Source organism: Salvelinus namaycush, chromosome 36 (assembly GCF_016432855.1).
Source record: "Salvelinus namaycush isolate Seneca chromosome 36, SaNama_1.0, whole genome shotgun sequence".
Taxonomy (NCBI): Eukaryota; Metazoa; Chordata; class Actinopteri; order Salmoniformes; family Salmonidae; genus Salvelinus; species Salvelinus namaycush.
The window spans coordinates 11,144,774-11,166,846 of record NC_052342.1 but is presented as its reverse complement, the minus strand read 5'-3'; the positions used below and the strand labels follow the sequence as shown (position 1 = coordinate 11,166,846).

The 22,073-nt window shown below is 45.6% G+C and overlaps 1 protein-coding gene across 1 annotated transcript in view; it reads right to left on the bottom strand.

Moving 5' to 3' along the window:
- The window catches only part of LOC120030232 (synaptopodin-2), a 62,343-nt gene that overhangs the window by 24,664 nt on the left and 15,606 nt on the right, over positions 1-22,073 (bottom strand). The window contains exon 2 of the mRNA XM_038975578.1: positions 3,413-3,564. Within this exon, the coding sequence (XP_038831506.1) occupies positions 3,413-3,564 (152 nt within the window). The remainder of the gene's footprint in view (positions 1-3,412; positions 3,565-22,073) is intronic.

Here is a 22,073-nt window from a genome sequence, read left to right as displayed (position 1 = left end):
CTTTTTCAGTTCTGCCAACAAATTTTCTATAGGATTGAGGTCAGGGCTTTGTGATGGCCACTCCAATACCTTAACTTTGTTGTCCTTAAGCCATTTTGCCACAACTTTGGAAGTATGCTTGGGGTCAATGTCCATTTGGAAGACCCATTTGCGACCAAGCTTTAACTTCCTGACTGATGTCATGAGATGTTGCTTCAATACATCCACATCATTTTCCATCCTCATGATACCATCTATTTTGTGAAGTGCACCAAACCCTCCTGCAGCAAAGCAACCCCACAGCATGATTCTGCCACCCCCGTGCTTCACGGTTGGGATGGTGTTCTTCAGCTTGCAAGCTTCCCCCTTTTTCCTCCAAACAAAACGATGGTCATTATGGCCAAACAGTTCTATTTTTGTTTCATCAGACCAGAGGACATTTATCGAAAAAGTATGATCTTTGTCCCCATGTGCAGTTGCAAACCGTAGTCTGGCTTTTTTATGGCGGTTTTGGAGCAGTGGCTTCTTCCTTGCTGAGCGGCCTTTCAGGTCATGTCGATATAGGACTCGTTTTACTGTGGATATATATACTTTTGTACCTGTTTCATCCAGCATCTTCACAAGGTCCTTTGCTGTTGTTCTGGCATTGACTTGTACCAAAGTACGTTCATCTCTAGGAGAAAGAACGCGTCTCCTTCCTGAGCGGTATAACGGCTGCGTGGTCCCATGGTGTTTATGCTTGCGTACAATTGTTTGTACAGATGAATGTGGTACCTTCAGGCGTTTGAAAATTGCTACAGGTCTACAATTTTTGGCTGATTTCTTTTGATTCTCCAATGATGTCAAGCAAAGAGGCACTGAGTTTGAAGGTAGGCCTTGAAATACATCCACAGGTACACCTCTAATTGACTCAAATTATGTCAATTAGCCTATCAAAAGCTTCTAAAGCCATGACATAATTTTCTGTAATTTTCCAAGCTGTTTAAAGGCACAGTCAACTTAGTGTATGTAAACTTCTGACCCACTGGAATTGTGATACAGTGAAATAATCTGTCTGTAAACAATTGTTGGAAAAATGACTTGTGTCATGCACAAAGTAAGTTATCCTAACCGACTTGCCAAAACTATAGTTTGTTAACAAGAAATTTGTGGAGTGGTTGAAAAACTAGTTTTAATGACTCCAACCTTAGTGAATGTAAACTTCCGACTTCAACTGTATGTGTATTAAAGTAGTAAAAGGTAAGTATTTGGTCCCATATTACTAGCACGCAATGACTACATTTAAGCTTGTGACTGTACAAACTTGTAGGATGCATTTGCTGTTTGCTTTGGTTGTGTTTCAGATTATATTGTGCCCAATATAAATGAAGTAAGCAATAAGGCCTGAGGATGTGTGGTATATGACCAATATACCACGGCTAAGGGCTGTTCTTATGCACGACGCAACGAGGAGTACCTCGACACAGCCCTTAGCCATGGTATATTGGCCATATATCACAAACCCCTGAGGTGCCTTATTGCTATTATAAATGGGTTCCAAACTTAATAATGGCGGTAAAAAATGTGATGTTTTGTCACACCAGTGGTATACGGTCTGATATACCACAGCTGTCAGCCAATCAGAATTCAGCGCTCGAACCACCCAGTTTATAATGGTAAAAAATGTATTGTGTCATTTTGGAGTCACTTGTATTGTAAATAAGAATAGACTATGTTTCTAAACACTTCTACATTAATGTGGATGCTAACATGATTACGGATATTCCTGAATGAATTGTGAAAAATTATGAGTGAGAAAGTTAGGGCAAAAAACAAAACGTGCACCCCTTGGGGTCCCGAGGACCGAGTAGTGGATTTAAAAAGGGATTATAGCTTTCACTTGGATTCACCTGGTCCGTCTATTTCATGGAAAGAGCAGGTGTTCATAATGTTTTGGACACTTGTGTAAGTGAATATGTCCCAATACTTTTGGTCCCCTAAAGTGAGGGGACTATGTACAAAAAGTGTTGTCATTTCTAAACGGTTCACCTGATATGAAAATACCCTCAAATGAAAGCTGACAGTTTGCACTTTGACTGCATTGTATCATTTCAAATCCAAAGTGCTGGAGTACAGAGCCAAAGCAACAACAAATGTGTCACTGTCCCAATACTTTTGGAGCTCACTGTATGTGTTCCCTTAAATATGGGCATCGGCACAAATATCCGATGGCACACCAGACGCACACGGTGTGTGACGCCCACTGAGTAACTGTTTAAAAGCTGCTTGTTGAGTGTGCACACAAATCTCCAACAGCTGGTTCGTCAGCAGCCAAGACACTCAAAGGTCAACGCACTTACCAATGAACCACTATCTGTCCGTCCGGCCACCATGTTCCAGGCCACTCAACTGTGTACATGCAATTTTACAATGGTTGGGTCTAAACCTGAATGCTGATTGGTTAAAACTGCATTCCGGCCGGTGTCTATTCAACAAGTTGTCGTTAAAATGCAATCCACTGTCTCATCATCCCAGCCAGGCAACTTATAAACTTGATCTCCACTATAAAAAGCATCTAGACATTAACTCACATTTCTTTTAGACTAACATCTAATTTTTCTTGTTGGCTAGCTCCTCTGAACAACAGTGGCCTGACGAGTGAGCACATTTTCTATGCCAGGCGAAATCATTGGCTCATTGTTATGGATGTGTCCAAATAAATGTCCCTAGAAAACAGCTTAAACAAATGCAAATGCAGCTACTTTGCTGTTATTCTGGCTGCACGTTTTGACGTGACTCTAAATTAGCCGTAGTTCTCTAGCTAGCAAGCAAGGTATAAGAACCTTGCTAGGCAATATGGCAATGGAACATTTAGAACGATCGACTGGATACAGAACTAGCAACCCTAGATTTGTGTCGGGACTATATCTTGTAGAAGGATGAAATAGTATAAATGAATTAATCAGAATAACGTTTTTAATGAAAATATGTCAATGGTTATTTTAATATGTTGGTAACCCATTATATAAAAGTGATAATGCTCTCGAAGCCGGTGTTTGGAGGATATATTGGCACGGTTTGCCGGCCCTCAAATTACTGTAGTCTCGGGCCTAACAACATCCGTGCCAATATATCCTCCAAACACCGGCTTCTCTGCCATTATCACTTAAATAATACACTAGTGCTTGTTGTGTTGTGTTGAACCATGCCTTGAAGTATATGGCCCAGTTTATCACACCAATGCAACATTAAGTTATGAGAGCTTTGACATAAACCTGGATAAACCTGTAGCACCCCAAGGTTGTGGTGTTAACTTGGCAGTAATTTTTTCCAAAAAAGAAAACTAATCAAAAGGCTAAGTAAACTTTGGGGTATATAATTCTGGATATTATGTGCAGACCCTGGTTTGAGAAACCATGGTGTAGTTAATGAAAAATCCAGCCTTTGGGGTTACCTTTTGACCAGTAATTGCAGGCAGTCGGCGCAGGCGTCAATGAGAGCAATAGCTTCTGGGAGGGAAAGGTCACCGCAGGGTTCTCCATTCAGCGACACCACCTCATCCCCCTCACAAACCCCGGCCAGGGACGCACGACCCCCCTCTTCCACCTACGGAATGACAAGCAGTGGTGAATCCCCAGGACATGCCTCACAATAAAAAATCACCTACACCTATTATTCAGGTTAGTGTATTTACTGTATGTAACTGAGGTCGTTTTGGCCAACCACAGTTGTTTGATGAGTAACATTGCCTGAGATCTGAAGGCGTGTGTTAGCTCACCGAGTTAATGCCTAGGACTTTATCTCAGCAGGCTAACACAGACGTTTGCCACGCAAGATACTCAGGTTCAAACTCCACATGACTGTAGGTAACATTTTCAATAGGACCTTTACATGGATAAAAGACAGAAAACATTCCCTATTGGACTATGAGGACAGTCATTCAAACAGTTTGAGTGTGTTTAACCAAGTGGATATCGGGTAATTGGCAAGACTTACGATGATGTTAGTGACGCATTAAGCCAACTATTTTGTGTCACTGGTCTACCCACTACCCCATAATGTCAAATAGGAATTATGTTGTTGAAAATGTTTACAAATTAATTTAAAATGAAAAGATGAAATGTCTTAAAGTCAATAAGTATTCAACCCCTTTGTTAAGGCAAGCCTAAATAAGTTCAGGAGTTTTTGAATGACTGCCTCATCTCTGTACCACACACATACAATTATCTTTAAGGTCCGTCAGTTAAGCAGTGAATTTTAACCACAGATTCAACCACAAAGAAGGGCACATTTTTTTGTTGTTGTTGAAAAAGCAGACATTGACTATCTCTTTGAGCAGAGTGAATTATTAATTACACTTTGGATGGTGTATCAATACCATCAGTCACAACAAAGATACAGGCGTCCTTCCTAACTCAGTTGCCGGAAAGGAAGGAAACCGCTCAGGGATTTTACCATGAGGCCAATGGTGACTTTAAAACAGTTACCGAGTTTAATGGCTGTGATAGGAAAAAACTGAGGGCAGATCAATAACATTGTAGTTACTCCACAATACTAACATAAATGACAGAGTCAAAAGAAGGAAGCCTGTACATAACATGCATCCTGTTTGCAACAAGGCACTAACGTAATATTGCAAAAAATGTGGCAACGCAATTAACCTTTTGTCCTGAATATAAAGTGTTATGTTTTGGGCAAATCCAATACAACACATTACTGAGTACAACTCTCCATATTTTCAAGTATAGTGGTGGCTGCATCATGTCATGGGTATGCTTGTAATATTAAGGACTGGTTCAGTCTGCTTTCCACCAGACACTGGGAGATGAATTCACCTTTCAGCAGGACAACCTAAAATACAAAGCCAAATCTACACTGGAGTTGCTTACCAAGAAGACAGTGAATGTTCCTTGAGTGGCCGAGTTAGGGTTTTGACATAAATCTGCTTGAAAATCTATGGCAAGACTTGAAAATGATTGCTAAGCAATGATCAACAACCAATTTCACAGAGCTTGAATAATATTTAAAAGAATAATTGGCAAATGTTGCACAATCCAGATGTGGAAAGCTCATGGACATGTCTATCCCCTCTCCTATGCGGAGACTGAGGCCATGGAGATCTACATACAGGAGAGCCTCCAGCAGGGTTTTATCTGCCCCTCTACATCACCAGCCTCCTCAAACTTATTTTTTGTTAAAAAGAAAGATGGGGGACTGCGCCCCTGCATTGATTATCAAACACTGAACAAAGCTACCATTAAGTTCAGCTATCCTTTACTCCTCATCTCAACCATCATCAAACAAATGCACGGGGCGCAGTACTTCACCAAACTGGACTTGAGGAGCGCTTACAATCTAGTATCTCATAATGCCCTGTGGCCTGTCTAATGCTCCTTCAGTCTTCCAGAACTTTATTAACAAAGTGTTTCGGGACATGCTGGGATGGGGCGTAGTTGTTTATATAGATTACATTTTGGTCTATTCTCCTGACCACGCCCAACATGTCTCGTTAGTCAGGTCTGTGCTGGGAAGACTGTTGAAGCATAATCTATATGTTATACAAGAGAAATGTTTATTTTTCCACCGGTCCTTGTCCTTTTTGGGCTACCTCACATCCACGGAGGGAGTGGAGCAGCAACGCGTCAGCGCAGTCAGGTCATGGCCCATCCACAACTCCGTGAAAGCAGTCCAACAATTCCTGGGGTTTGCCACCTATTTCCAACGGTTCATCCGGGGCTTCAGCATGGTGGTCGCGCATCTTACGTCCCTGCTGAGAGGAGGTCCCCAGTGGCTTCGTTGGTCGGAGGCGGAGAGGGCATTCGAGACACTGAAGGCACGCTTCACCACTGCTCCCGTACTGGCACATCCCGAGCTCTCAATTCCCTTCATCGTCGAGGTGGATGCCGCCGAAGTAGGAGTCGGGGCAGCGCATAGAAAACCCCTCCCAAGCTGTGGCCCTGAGCTTTCTACTCCAAGCAGCTGAGCCCCGCCCAGAGGAACTACGACGTAGGGGACCTGGGAACTCTTGGTGGTCAAGAAGGCTCTGAAGGCAAGGAGGCACTGGTTGGAGGGGTCCAAACACCCTTTCCTGGTGTGGACGGACCACCGCAACCTGGAGTACATCAGGGCAACAAAGAGGCTAAACCCGAGACAGGCCAGGTGGGCTCTATTCTTCGCCAGGTTCCAATTCACGCTTTCCTATAGGCCAGGCTCGAAGAACGTGAAGGCGGACACCCTGTCTCACTTCTATGACACAGAGGAGAGGCAGGGAGAGGAGACCCCCATCATCCCTACATCCCGTATCATCACGCCAGTGGTGTGGGACGTGGATAACGACATATGGCAGGACCTGCGCACGGAACCTGCGCACGGAACCCGCACCTGCACAGTGCCCGGAGAACCACGCCTACGTGCCCACGGGTGTGCGAGACCACCTCCTTATCTGGACGCACACGGTGCCTGTGTCGGTTCATCCTGTGATAAGCCGTACCATCGCCTGCCTGACTGAGAAGTACTGGTTGCCCACCTTGGCTAGGGATGCCCGAGTTTACGTAGCTCCTTTCCCTGCTAGTTCCACAATGACCCTGGTCTCACCTCTCGGTGGACTTTGTCACTGACCTTCCCCCCTCCCAGGGGAACACCACCGTTCTCGTCGTTGTGGACCGGTTTTCCAAAGCTTGTTGCCTCCTTCCTCTGCCTGAGCTCCCGACGGCCATGCAAACCGCGGAGGCTATTTTTACGCACGTCTTCCGGCACTATGGGATCCCGGAGGACATTGTGTCAGACCGTGGCCCTCAGTTCACCTCACGCGTATGGAAAGCATTCATGGAACGCCTGGAGGTCACGGTCAGTCTCACCTCCGGGTACTGTCCTCAAGCTAATGGGCAGGTGGAGAGGGTCAAATCAGGAACTAGGCAGGTTCCTGTGTTACTGTCAGGACCGGCCGAGGGAGTGGGCCGAGTGGGCTGAGTACGCGCAGAATTCCCTCGAACACTCCTCCACTAACATAAATCCTTTCCAGTGCGTGTTGGGGTATCAGCAGGCCTTGGCACCTTGACATCCGAGCCAGACCGAGGCCCCTGTGGTGTACGAGTGGTTTCGGCGCACTGAGGAGACCTGGAACGCTGCCCACACTCGTCTCCAGCAGGCCATGCATCAGCACAAGGAACAAGCCGACCACCACCACAGTGAGGCGCCTGTCTTCTCTCCAGGCAACCAGGTCTGTCTCTCCACCCAGAACCTGCCCCTCCGCCTGCCCTGCCGGAAGCTGAGCCCGCGGTTTGTGGGGGTTATTGAGGGTTATTGAGGTAACGTACCGTTTGCAACTCCCTGCTGATTACCGCATTAACAGGACTTTTCATGTGTCTCTCCTCAGGCCAGTGGTGCCTGGTCTCCTCGCTGAGGCTGGACCCAATGATGCCCCGGCTCCTCCTCTGGACATCGAGGGAGGTCCGGCGTACTCGGTCCGTGAAGTCCTGGATTCGAGGCATCGGGCGGGGCGTCTCCAGTACCTCATCGACTGGGAGGGGTACGGCACAGAGGAGCGGTGCTGGGTTCCTGCGGTGGACATCCTGGACGCTTCTCTGACCAGGAATTTTCACAGTTGGCGCCCTGACCGAACCGCACCGTGTCCCTGTGGTCATACCCGAGGCCGGTGTCATCCTGCTGCTAGTGCAGCACGTCAGGGGAGGTACTGTCACGGATCCCCCCGGTACTGCTGCTCATTCCGTTCACCAGCTCCGGAGGTCTACGTCACCAGCCTTCTAGGCGTCACTGAACTGGATTCATTACCACCAACCCTGTACTGTCTTGTCTCATTATGTACGCCTGGTTCCCATTCCCCCTGATTAGTATGTGTATATAGGTGCCCTCTGTTCCCCATTGTCCTTGTCAAATCAAACTTTGTTTGTCACATGCGCCGAATACAACAAGTGTAGACCTTACCGTGAAATGCTTACTTACAAGCCCTTAACCAACAGTACAGTTCAAGAAGAGTTAAGAAAATATTTACCAAATAAACTATTATAAAAAGAACACAATAACATAACAATAATGAGGCTATATACAGGGGGTACCGGTACCGAGTCAGTGTGTGGGGGTACAGGTTAGAGTTAATTTGTACATGTAGGTAGGGGTGAAGTGACTATGCATAGATAATTAACAGTTTTTACAAACATCCTCAAAAATTGAGGATCTGGGGAATCATGCCAAATCTTTTCAGTCTCCTGAGGGGCAAAAGGTTTTGTCGTGCCCTCGTCACGACTGTCTTGGTGTGTTTGGACCATGATAGATTGTTGGTGATGTGTACACCAAGGAACTTGAAACTCTTGACCCGCTCCACTACAGCCCTGTTGATGTTAATGGGGGCCTGTTTGGCCCGCCTTTTCCTGTAGTCGACGATCAGCTCCTTTGTCTTGCTCACATTGAGGGAGAGGTTGTTATCCTGGCACCACACTGCCAGTTCTCTGACCTCCTCCCTATAGGCTGTCTCATCATTGTCGGTGATCAGGCCTACCACTGTTGTGTCATCAGCAAACTTAATGATTTTGTTGGAATCATGTTTTGCCACGCAGTCATGGGTGAACAGGAAGTACAGGAGGGGACTAAGTACACACCCCTGAGGGGCACTAGTGTTGAGGATCAGCGTGGCAGATGTGCTGTTGCCTACCCTTACCACCTGGGGGTGGCCCGTCAGGAAGTCCAGGATCCAGTTGCAGAGGGAGGTGTTTAGTCCCAGGGTCCTTAGCTTAGTGATGAGCTTCTTGGGCACTATGGTGTTGAACACTGAGCTGTAGTCAATGAACAGCATTCTCACATAGGTGTTGCTATTGTCCAGGTGGGAAAGGGCAGTGTGGTGTGCGATTGAGATTGCGTCATTTTGGATCCGTTGGGGCGGTATGCGGATTGGAGTGGGTCTAGGGTATCCGGGAGGATTCTGTTGATGTGAGCCATGACCAGCCTTTCAAAGCACTTCACGGCTATCGGCGGTAATCATTTAGGCAGGTTACATTCGCTTCCTTGGGCACAGGGACTATGGTGGTCTGCTTGAAACATGTAGGTATTACAGACTTAGTCAGGGAGAGGTTGAAAACATCAGTGAAGACACCAGTTGGTCCGCACATGCTTTGAGTTCACGTCCTAGTAATCCATCTGGCCCCGCGGCTTTGTGAATGTTGACCTGTTTAAAGGTCTTGCTCACATCGGCTACCGAGAGCATTATCACACAGCCATCCAGAACAGCTGATGCTCTCGTGCATGCTTCAGTGTTGCTTGCCTCAAAGCGAGCATAAAAGGCCTTTAGCTTGTCTGGTAGGCTCACGTCACTGGGCAGCTCACGTCTGGGTTTCCCTTTGTAGTCCGTAATAGTTTTCAAGCCCTGCCACATCCGATGAGCGTCAGAGCCAGTGTAGTAGGATTTAATCTTAATCCTGTATTGACGCTTTGCTTGTTTGATTGTTCGTCTGAGGGCATAGCGAGATTTCTTATAGGCGTCCAGATTAGTGTCACGCCCCTTGAAAGCGGCAGCTCTAGCCTTTCGCTCGATGCAAATGTTGCTTGTAATCCATGGCTTCTGGTTGGGATATGTATGTACGGTCACTGTGAGGACTTCGTCGTTGATGCATTTATTGATGAAGCCGATGATTGAGGTTGTATACACCTCAATGCCATTGGATGAATCCAGGAACATATTTCAGTCTGTGCTATCAAAACAGTCCTGTGCGTAGCATCCGCGTCATCTGACCACTTCCGTATTGAGCGATTCACTGGTACTTCCTACTTTAATTTATGCTTGTAAGCAGGAATCTGGAGGATATAATTATGGTCAGATTTGCCAAATAGATGGCAGGGGAGAGCTTTGTATGCATCTCTGTGTGTGGAGTAAAGGTGGTCTAGAGTTTTTTTCCCCTCTGGTTGCACATGTGACATGCTGGTAAAAATTTGGTAAAACTGATTTAAGTTTGCCTGCATTAAAGTCCCCGGCCACTAGGAGCACCGCTTCTGGGTGAGCATTTTCTTGTTTGCTTATGGCCTTATAGAGTTGGTTGAGTGCGGTCTTAGTGCCAGCATCCGCCTGTGGTGGTAAATAGACGGATACGAATAATATAGATGAGAACTCTCTTGGTAGATAGAGTACCTTATGATAAGCTGTCGACCACACTACCTCAGGCGGGAAATACCTTGAGACTTCTTTAATATTAGACATCACTCACCAGCTGTTATTGAAAAAATGACACACAGCCCCACCCCTCATCTTACCAGACGTAGCTTCTCTGTTCTGCCGGTGCATTGAAAATACCTCCAGCTCTATATTATCAGTGTCGTCGTTCAGACACGACTCGGTGAAACAGAAGATATTACAGTTTTTAATGTCCCGTTGGTAGGATAATCGTAATCGTAGATCATCCATTTTATTTTCCAATGATTGCATGTTAGCAAGTAGAATTGATGGCAGTGGGAGTTTACTTGCTCGCTTACGGATTCTCAAAAGGTAGCCTGATCTGCGTCCTCTTTTCCTCCGTCATTTCTTCATGCAAATGACGGTGATCTGGGCCTGTTCCCGGGAGAGCAGTATATTTTTCTCATCGGACACGTTAAAGGAAAAAGCTTCTTCAAGTTCGCGGTGAGTAATCCCAGTTCTGATGTCCAAAAGTTATTCTCTGTCATAAGAGATGATAGCAGCAACATTATGTACAAAATAAGTAAAGAAATAAGTAACAAACAACGCAAAAAAACAAACAGTATAGAACAATTGGTTATGAGCATGTAAAATGTCATCCATCCTCTTCGACGCCATCTTGTCCCATGTCCATTGGTCCTGTGAGTACCTGTGCTATGTTGTATCGGCCTCGGTGTTATTGTGCACTTGTTTTACTGGTCTCGTCCTGTGTATTATTTAGAGGGTTACACCTCGCTCTTTTGTTTGGGTGGAGAAATAAAAAACCCTATTACGTATTCCTGCGCTTGTCTCCTATCATTATACAGTGTGACACTTACACAGAAAGACTCACAGTTGTATTTGCTGCCAAAGGTGCTTCTATAAAGTTTTGACTTGGGGGCTGAATACTTAAGTAAATTATATATTTCTGTATTTCATTTTGATTACATTTGCAGAAAAATGTGTCATTATAGGTTATTGTGTGTAGATAGGTGAGAAAAAAAATATATCATACATTTTTAACCACAAAATGTGGAATACGTCAAGGGGTGTGTGTAAGGGGTGCGTACTGGCGGCAGAGAAGTCAGACGCAGGAGAGCAAAAACTGTGTTTCCAAACGGCGCAGTTTAATAACAAAAAACACACCGGAAAACAGAACAATCAAAATAATGGGTACATAACCCGACGCACACCAGGACAGACGTGCACAGCACTTACAATAAACAATCACCGACAAGGACATGAGGGGGAACAGAGGGTTAAATACACAACATGTAATTGATGGGATTGGAACCAGGTGTGATGAAGACAAGACAAAACCAAAGGAAAATGAAAAGAGGATCAGCGATGGCTAGAAGGTTGGTGACTTCGACGCCGCCCGAACAAGGAGAGGGACCAACACCAACTTCGGCGGAAGTCGTGACAGTACACCCCCCCCCCCCCGGTGCACAGCTCAAGCCGCACGTCGACACCGGCCTCGGGGACGACCCGGAAGGCGAGGCGCAGGGCGAAACGGACGAAGACGGTGGAACTTCTGCAGCATAGATGGGTCCAACACGTCCTCGATCAGAACCCAGCACCTCTCCTCCGGGCCGTACCCCTCCCACTCCACGAGATACTGAAGTCCCCTCGCCCAGTGACTCGAATCCAGTATGGCGCGAACGGAGTACGCCGGGACCCCCCCCCCCCGATGTCCAGAGGAGGTGGAGGAACCTCCTGCACATCAGACTCCTGAAGCGGGCCAGCCACCACCGGCCTGAGGAGAGACACATGGAACGAAGGGTTAATACGGTAATCGGGTGGAGATGGAGAGTGACCGCATTTCAACCGTGCGTAATTGGCCGACTCCCACCACGGTAAAGGAGGTGCAGCGGTTCTTAGGATTTGCCAACTGCTACCGGAGGTTTATCCGGGATTTTCCTGGCCATGGACCAAAAGAATCAATGATTTGTTCCCCGAGCCACTTAGTTATCACTTTTGCCTTATGGCAAGGTGCTTCATCATGCTGGAAAAGGTACTGTTCGTCACCAAACTGTTCCTGGATGGTTGGGAGAAGTTGCTCTCGGAGGATGTGTTGGTACCATTCTTTATTCATGGCTGTGTTCTTAGGCAAAATTGTGAGTGAGCCCACTCCCTTGGCTAAGAAGCAACCCCACACATGAATGGTCTCAGAATGCTTTACTGTTGGCATGACACAGGACTGATGGTAGCGCTCACCTTTTCTTCTCCGGACAAGCTTTTTTACGGATGCCCCAAACAATCGGAAAGGGGAATCATCAGAGAAAATGACTTTACCCCAGTCCTCAGCAGTCCAATCCCTGTACTTTTTGCAGAATATCAGTCTGTCCCTGATGTTTTTCCTGGAGAGAAGTGGCTTCTTTTCTGCCCTTCTTGACACCAGGCCATCCTCCAAAAGTCTTCGCCTCACTGTGCGTGCAGATGCACTCACACCTGCCTGCTGCCATTCCTGAGCAAGCTCTGGACTGGTGGTGCCCCGATCCCACAGCTGAATCAACTTTAGGAGACGGTACTGGCGCTTGCTGGACTTTCTTCGGCGCCCTGAAGCCTTCTCACAACAATTGAACCGCTCTCCTTGAAGTTCTTGATGATCCGATAAATGTTTGATTTAGGTGCAATCTTACTGGCAGCAATATCCTTGCCTGTGAAGCCCTTTTTGTGCAAAGCAATGATGACGGCACGTGTTTCCTTGCAGATAACCATGGTTGACAGAGGAAGAACAATGATTCCAAGCACCACCCTCCTTTGAAGCTTCCAGTCTGTTATTGGAACTCAATCAGCATGGCAGAGTGATCTCCAGCCTTCTCCTCGTCAACACTCACACCTGTGTTAACGAGAGAATCACTGACATGATGTCAGCTGGTCCTTTTGTGGCAGGGCTGAAATGCAGTGGAAACGTTCTTTTTGCGATTCAGTTCATTTGCATGGCAAAGAGGGACTTGGCAATTAATTGCAATTCATCTGATCACTCTTCATAACATTCTGGAGTATATGCAAATTGCCATCATACAAACTGAGGCAGCAGACTTTGTGAAAATGTATTATTTGTGTCATTCTCAAAACCTTTGGCCACGACTGTAGACAAACCCGACAGGTCATTTCTCCACTGTCAGAGTTCTGTGACATCAGAGTGTACAGTGTCCACCAGTAAACATACCACAACAGGTGCTCGTCGTGTGACACAACAATGCATATTGCTGCTTCGTTCAGACCCGTAACCCAGGCATTAAGAATAGCCAAGGAGCTGGAGGGTGTTCAGGTGCAGGAGTTACCACTGACCTTCTCTGGCACTTTAGATATGGCAGTGATACTGTATCTACAGCAAGAATACAAGTCAGCTCCGTAATGCTGTCAGCTCCAAACCACGTCAACTCCATAACTCAATCATCAGGTGAGGTATAATATTAGATGCATGGACATACCTAAAGTAATAGGGACAACATAAGGTCTCAGCTAACACTGATACGTATTTTATTTAATATAACTGTCACTTGTGTATTGTTGGCACAGTAATATTAGGTTACTGTACTAATTGAAACTACATTCACCTCTAAAAATATTTGAGAAGTACAATGTGGTGGATACAATTACATCATGCACTGTAGATTAATATAACATACTACTGCAATAACTCTTCACATTATAAAGCTGAAGTAAATCAACTATAAATAGACTGCAGCTAGTTATGGAGTGATACAATTACCACTGTCCTGTTATAAAACAATATAGGGTAAAAGACACACAAACATGTGGTTATTAGTGGAGTTAGTAGAATTTGGAAAAAGTTATTAGTTAAAAGGCGCAATCTGTGATTGCTACATCCATTTTTTTTACTTTTAAAATAATGATATACGTATATCCATGAATTCTTGAAGAATATACCTTATAAATGCATCATGAGCTTAGTTCAACTGTCGTACCCCATTAGAACCCAAAGTACAAGACTGTTTTACTCCATTGTTTGTAAAGAATGTAATTATAAACAAACACTAAATATTTAAAACATGGTAATTTTGCATACATAGCTGTGTCTATGAGAGTGGTTACATTTCTCCAGCCTAATTCCTCAGCAGTTAATCGAAAGAGTGGCAAAGTGGCGGCTTTGTTATTGTTTGAACTGCACTTTATTTGTTTCACAATAAAAATATTTTGCATCTTCAAAGTGGTAGGCATGTTGTGGAAATCAAATGATACAAACCCCCCAAAAATCTATTTTAATTCCAGGTTGTAAGACAACAAAATAGGAAAAATGCCAAGGGGGGTGAATACTTTCGCAAGCCACTGTAAGGTCCCACAGTTGACAGTGCATGTCAGAGCAAAAACCAAGCCATGAGGTCAAAGGAATTGTCCGTTGAGCTCCGAGACAGGATTGTGTCGAGGCACAGCTCTGGGGAAGGGTACTAAAACATTTCTGCAGAACTGAAGGTCCCAAAGAACACAATGGAAGAAGTGTGGAACCACCAAGGCTCTTCCTACAGCTGGTCACCTGGCCAAACTGAGCAATCGGGGGAGAAGAGCCTCGGTCAGGGAGGTGACCAAGAACCCGATGGTCACGCTGACAGAGCTCTAGAGTTCCTCTTTGGAGAAGGGAGAACCTTCCAAAAGGACAACCATCTCTGCAACCATCTCTGCAGCACTCCACCAATTAGGCCTTTATGGTAGAGTGGCCAGACGGAAGACACTCCTCAGTAAAAGGCATATGACAGCCTGCTTGGAGACTCTCAGACCATGAGAAACAAGATTCTCTAGTCTGATGAAACCAAGATTGAACTCTTTGGCGTGAATGCCAAGCGTCACGTCTGGAGTAAACATTGCACCATCCCTACGGTGAAGCATGGGATGGTGGCATGGGATGATGGCAGCATCATGCTGTGGGGATATTTTTCAGTGGCAGGGACTGGGAGACTAGTCAGGATCGAGGAAAAGATGAACGGAGCAAAGTACAGAGAGATCCTTGGTGAAAACCTGCTCCAAAGCGCTAAGGACCTCAGACTGGGGCGAAGGTTCAGCTTCCAGCAGGACAACATCCCTAAGTACACAGCCAAGACAATGAACGAGTGGTTTCGGGACAAGTCTCTGAATGTCCTTGAGTGGCCCAGCCAGATCCCAATCAAACATCTCTGGAGAGACCTGAAAATAGCTGTGCAGCAACGCTCCCCATCCACCCTGACAGAGCTTGATAGGATCTGCAGAGAAGAATGGAAGAAACTCCCCAAATATACACACACTACTGTTCAAAAGTTTAGGTTCACATAGAAATGTCATTTTTTCCATGAAAACATACATGAAATGAGTTTCAAAATGAATAGGAAATATAGTCAAGACGTTGACAAGGTTATAAATAATGATTTTCAATTGAAATAATAATTGTGTCATTCAAACTATGCTTTCGTCAAAGAATCCTCCATTTGCAGCAATTACAGCCTTGCAGACCTTTAGCATTCTAGTTGTCAATTTGATCAGGTAATCTGAAGAGATTTCACCCCATACTTCCTGAAGCATCTCCCACAAGTTGGATTGGCTTGATGGACACTTCTTACGTACCATACGGTCAAACATCTCAATAGGGTTGAGATCCGGTGACTGTGCTGGCCACTCCATTATAGACAGAATACCAGCTGAATGCTTCTTCTCTAAATAGTTCTTGCATATTTTGGAGCTGTGCTTTGGGTCATTATCCTGTTGTAGGAGGAAATTGGCTCCAATTAAGCGCCGTCCAAAGGGTATGACACGGCATTGCAAAATGTAGTGATAGCCTTCCTTCTTCAAGATCCCTTTTACCCTGTACAAATCTCCCACTTTACCACCAACAAAGCACCCCCAGACCCTCACATTGCCTCCACCATGCTTGACAGAAGGCGTCAAGCACTCCTCCAGCATCTTTTCATTTTTTCTGCGTCTCACGAATGTTCTGCTTTGTGATCCGAACACCTCAAACTTCGACTGTCCGTAAAAAAAAATCCAATCTTCCTCTGTCCAGTGTCTGTGTTCTTTTGCCCATCTTAATCTTTTCTTTTTATTGGCCAGTCTGAGATATGGCTTTTTCTTTGCAGCTCTGCCTAGAAAGCCAGCATTCCGGAGTCGCCTCTTCACTGTTGACGTTGAGACTGGTGTTAGTTGTACTATTTAATGAAGCTGCCAGTTGAGGACTTGTGAGGCGTGTGTTTCTCAAACTAGACACTAATGTACTTGCTCTCTTACTCAGTTGTGCACCGGGTCCTCCCACTCCTCTTTCTATTCTGGTTAGAGCCAGTTTGCGCTGTTCTGTGAAGGGAGTAGTACACAGCGTTGTACGAGATCTTCAGTTTCTTGGCAATTTCTCACATGGAATAGCCTTCATTTCTCAGAACAAGAATAGACTGACGAGTTTCAGTAGAAAGGTATTTGTTTCTGGCCATTTTGAGCCCGTAATCTAACCAACAAATGTGATTGCTCCAGATACTAAACTAGTCTAAAGAAGGCCAGTTTTATTGCTTCTTTAATCAGGACAACAGTTTTCAGCTATGCTAACATAATTGCAAAAGGGTTTTCTAATGATCAATTAGATTTTTTAAATTATAAACTTGGATTAGCTAACACAACGTGCCATTGGAACACAGGACTGATGGTTGCTGATAATGGGCATCTGTACACCTATGTAGATATTCCCAAAAAAATCTGCCGTTTCCAGCTACAATAGTTATTTACAACATTAACAATGTCTACACTGTATTTCTGATCAATTTGATATTATTTTAATGGACAAAAAAAAAAAAAAACAAGGACATTTCTAAGTGACTCGAAACTTTTGAATAGTAGTGTAGGTGTGCCAAGCTTGTAGCGTCATACCCAAGAAGAGTCGATACTGTAATCAGTACCAAAGGTGCTTCAACAAAGTATTGACTAAAGGGTCTGAATACTTATGTAAATGTATTATTTCCATTATTTATTTATTTTATCAGCAAAAATATCTAAAAACCTGTTTTGACTTTGTCATTATGGGGTGTTGTGTATAGATTGATGAGAAAAAATAACAGTTTAATCAACTTTAGAATAAGGCTGTAACGTAACAAAATGTGGAAAAAGTCAAAGGGTCTGAATACTTTCAGAAGGCACTTTATGGCATCACTGACAGTTGTCTCTGAGTTCTGACAGTTCTCAGTTCTCTCTGACTACCATAGGTCATATCTTTAATGCCCCCTAGCTGCCATAATAGTAATCCATTCTGAGAGGTCCATTTGTAACCTAACACCATTTTCCAAAATAAGCTCTTCCATTTGCTATATTTATAGCCTAGTTACCCAGAGTGACCTCTGGCGACTGCTTTCCACAAAAATCATGTTCAGCTCTCCTTCCAAGCATAACATTTAGGCATTTATATACAGGCAATTACCAGGGACGATCCAAGGACTCTCTGACTATTTAAACAACACAGCTGTTTGAGGCTAACTGTAAATAACACTTTCCCATGCCTCGTAGGATTCTCACAACAGTCAGTCCAATGAATAAAAAAAGTAGAAATTAAAGTGTGACATTGGATTCATTGAATTGAGTGTGATGTTAAATGCTTACTCGACAAAACTGCTAAAGGTTCAACCTTTGTCAATTTTGCTTTGTTGCTCTGTCCCCAACTGCCCGAAAATGACACTCTTCACTTGTTATTGCTCTCAGATCACATTTTTTCCTTTGTACAATCATTGTGTAAATATAGTTTAAGGACACACAGCAGTATTATTACTATATGGTTACTTGTTATTTGCCATGGGATGTTAACCACTGACTAATCTCTCGTGGACAGCTTTGCAAGAGTTTTACTTCTGGGTAACCAAGATTAACCACTGACAACAAGCACACCAGTAAATCCTGTTTTAGATAATTGTTCACCTTTGGGTGGGTCACAACATCTCATCATTTACTAAGAGGTGAATAACAAAGTTGATGACAATGGAATTTAAAAAAAAGTTTTTTTAAGGGACACTAATTCGGACAAAAACATGTATTTCCCATATAGGAGTACTGCACATAGCCTTGTCTAGTCAGTCATAACCTCTTCCCCAGGCTATTGCACATTTGGGCGGAAACTGTCTGGGAATGAGATAAAGTCACTCACAACACTGATGTTTGTTCCTCTACTCTGGCACTAGAGGACAGTGTACAGCCAATGTAGGGGAGCACAGGTCATAAACAGCATGAATATAGATGTTTCTCCCAACAGTGACTAAAGCTGGGAAAAACCTAACGTACTACAGTCCACAGTTCTGGGCCTGTATTCATAAAGTGTCTCAGAGTCAGTTTAGCCTTTTAGATAATAATGAATAAGATTACGTGGAGTGGAAAGGCTGTGATACTGGACCAGCACTCCTACTTTGAGACACTTTATGAATAAAGGCCCAGTTTTATTCCATGAAATTGTCTTTCTCTTACAGTGAAAATGCACAACTGCTTTCACAAATATAGTATGAACTGAATGAAATAGATGATTTTACATTGGCCCATTTGCTTCTTTCCCACTATGTTGTCTCTACTCCCTTTATAAAAAATAAATCATTGGCTATTGATTAAAGGTCCAATGCAGCTGTTTTTATTTCATTATCAAATAATTTATGGGTAACAATTAAGTACCTTACTGTGGTTGTTTAAATAAAATGCATTAAATAGTTTTTTTTTTAAATAGCTATTTCCCAAGCAAGAATTTTCCTCAGACTGTCTAGAAGTGGTCTGAGTGGGGAGGGGGAAACTATCTGTTATTGGCAGAGAGGTTTGGAACTTTCTTGTTGGTCTATTAACTAATTTGCTACCTGGTGAGGCAGGCCAAAACTCCATCCCACCAAAATAGGATGAAATTGCAGGGTGTCTTTTCAAACGGCTCTTACACTAAAAGGGCATAATTCACAGAATTATTCCAACCTAATAGTGTGGAATATATAACGTTTTGACTGCACTGGGCCTTTAAACGCCCACACAAGTAGAAATCCACTTTTTAGCTGGTCAGAGTTTACCCATGATGTTGCACAACGATGTAAGTCAATAAATCAAGTTTTAGTCAAAGTATGATATATTTTTGGCTTGAAGTGACAAATCCGAATGTGTGACTTTGGATGTTTCTGTGAGTCTTATGTGTCTTTTCCTATGATATGACATGCAAATTCTTTTCAGCCTACGTTTCGTTTCAGAGCTGGGTTTTATTTAAATGTTACCACCCACCAGCATGGCAATGTTTATTAATCAGAAACACCTACAGCAAAGTTCTTCCTATTCGTGAGTCAGAGAGCCCAACAGCTTTTCTCTTTAGCCTACAGTTGGGTTTCCACTCGATAAAAAAGCCAACAAGTCCAAATGTGCTATATCATACAATTGAATTCAAACAAAAATTAGCGTTTTTTGTCTTAATTTAAGGTTGGTAGCGTGGTAAGGGTTAAGGTGGGAGTTAGGTTTAAAATCTGATTTTAAGAAGAACAATTTTAGAAATAGACGGGGTATATGACGTTTCGTCTGTGTTAAATAGTGACGACCCTACCCTTGAACGCCTTGCCATGGAGCAAATTCAAATAACGGTTGCAAACTAACTGTAACGGTGGTTCTCCTCCTCTTCAACCGAAGAGGAGGAGTAGTGATTGAACCAAGGCGCAGCGGGTTGTGAATACATAATTTAATAAAGACACGACAAAACAATGAAGACAGAAAACGACCTAGACTTGAATAAACTACAAAATAACAAAACCGAAATGTATAGACAGACCTGAACAATACGAACTTACAAATAACGCGAAGAACGCACGAACAGGGAAAAATAGACTACACAAAATGACGATGAACAAACATACCGAACAGTCCCGTATGGTGCGACAAACACTGACACAGGAGACAACCACCCACCACAAACACTGTGAAACAACCTACCTAAATATGACTCTCAATTAGAGGAAACGCCAAACACCTGCCTCTAATTGAGAGCCATACCAGGCAACCCTTAAACCAACATAGAAACAGAAAACATAGAATGCCCACCCAAACTCACGTCCTGACCAACTAACACATACAACAAACTAACAGAAATAGGTCAGGAACGTGACATAACCCCCCCCTTAAGGTGCGAACTCCGGGCGCACCAGCACAAAGTTTAGGGGAGGGTCTGGGTGGGCATCTGACCACGGTGGTGGCTCAGGCTCAGGACGAGGTCCCCATCCCACCATAGTCAATCCCAGCTTGCTAATCCCCCTCAGAATGACCACCCCTCTCTTCCACCCACCTAATATAGGCAACACAAAATAAAGGTACAGCTCCGGGACAAGGTAGCTCAGGACATAGAGGTAGGTGAGAATAGAGAGGTAGATAGAGAGGTAGCTCAGGATAGAGGGGCAACTCCGGACTGAAAGGCAGCTCCGGACAGAGAGACAGCTCTGGACTGAGGGGCAGTTCTGGATTAATGGCCGCTCTGGGCTGAGGGGCAGCTCATGACTGGCTGACGGCTCTGGACGCTCATGGCTAGCTGACAGCTCTGGACGCTCATGGCTGGCTGACGGCTCTGGACGCTCATGGCTGGCTGACGGCTCTGGACGCTCATGGCTGGCTGACGGCTCTGGACGCTCATGGCTCGCTGACGGCTCTGGACGCTCATGGCTAGCTGACGGCTCTGGACGCTCATGGCTGGCTGACGGCTCTGGACGCTCATGGCTGGCTGACGGCTCTGGACGCTCATGGCTAGCTGACGGCTCTGGACGCTCATGGCTAGCTGACGGCTCTGGACGCTCATGGCTAGCTGACGGCTCTGGACGCTCATGGCTCGCTGGCGGCTCTGGCAGATCCTGTCTGGTTGGCGGCTCTGGCAGATCCTGTCTGGTTGGCGGCTCTGGCAGATCCTGTCTGGTTGGCGGCTCTGGCAGATCCTGTCTGGCGAATGGCTCTAGCGGCTCCTGACTGACTAACGGCTCTGACGGCTCGGGACAGACGGGTGGCTCTAATGGCTCGGGACAGACGGATGGCTCAGACGGCGCTGGGGAGACGGATGGCTCAGATGGCGCTGAGGAGACGGATGGCTCAGATGGCGCTGAGGAGACGGATGGCTCAGATGGCGCTGAGGAGACGGATGGCTCAGACGGCGCTGGGGAGACGGATGGCTCAGATGGCGCTGCGGAGACGGATGGCTCAGACTGATCCTGTCTAGCGGAAGGCTTTGGCTGCTCCTGTCTGGCGGAAGGCTCTAGCGGCTCCAGTCTGGCGGAAGGCTCTGTAGGCTCATGGCAGACGGGCGGCTTTGCAGGCTCATGGCAGACGGGCAGTTCATGCGGCGCTTGGCAGACGGACAGTTCAGGCGCCGTTGGGCAGACGGCAGACTCTGGCCGGCTGAGACGCACTGAAGGCCTGGTGCGTGGTGCCGGAACTGGAGGCACCGGACTGGAGACACGCACTTCAAGCCTAGTGCGGGGAGCAGGGACAGGGCACACTGGACTCTCAAAACGTACTATTTGCCTGGTGCGTGGTACCGGCACTGGTGGCACCGGGCTGAGGGCACGCACATCAGGACGAGTACGGGGAGAAGGAACAGTGTGTACAGGGCTCTGGAGACGCACAGGTGGCTTAGTGCGTGGTGCCCGAACTGGAGGCACTGGGCTGGAGACACGCACCATAGGGAGAGTGCGTGGAGGAGGAACAGGGCTCTGGAGACGCACTGGAAGCCTGGTGCGTAGTGTAGGCACTGGTGGTACTGGGCTGGGGCGGGGAGGTAGTGCCGGAAATACCGGACCGTGCAAGCGTACTGGCTCCCTTGAGCCTGCCCAACCTTACCTGGTTGAATGCTCCCCGTCGCCCGACCAGTGCGGGGAGGTGGAATAACCCGCACTGGGCTATGTAGGCGAACCGGGGACACCATGCGTAAGGCTGGTGCCATGTAAGCCGGCCCGAGGAGACGTACTGGTGGCCAGATATGAAGGGCCGGCTTCATGACATTTGGCTCAATGCCCAA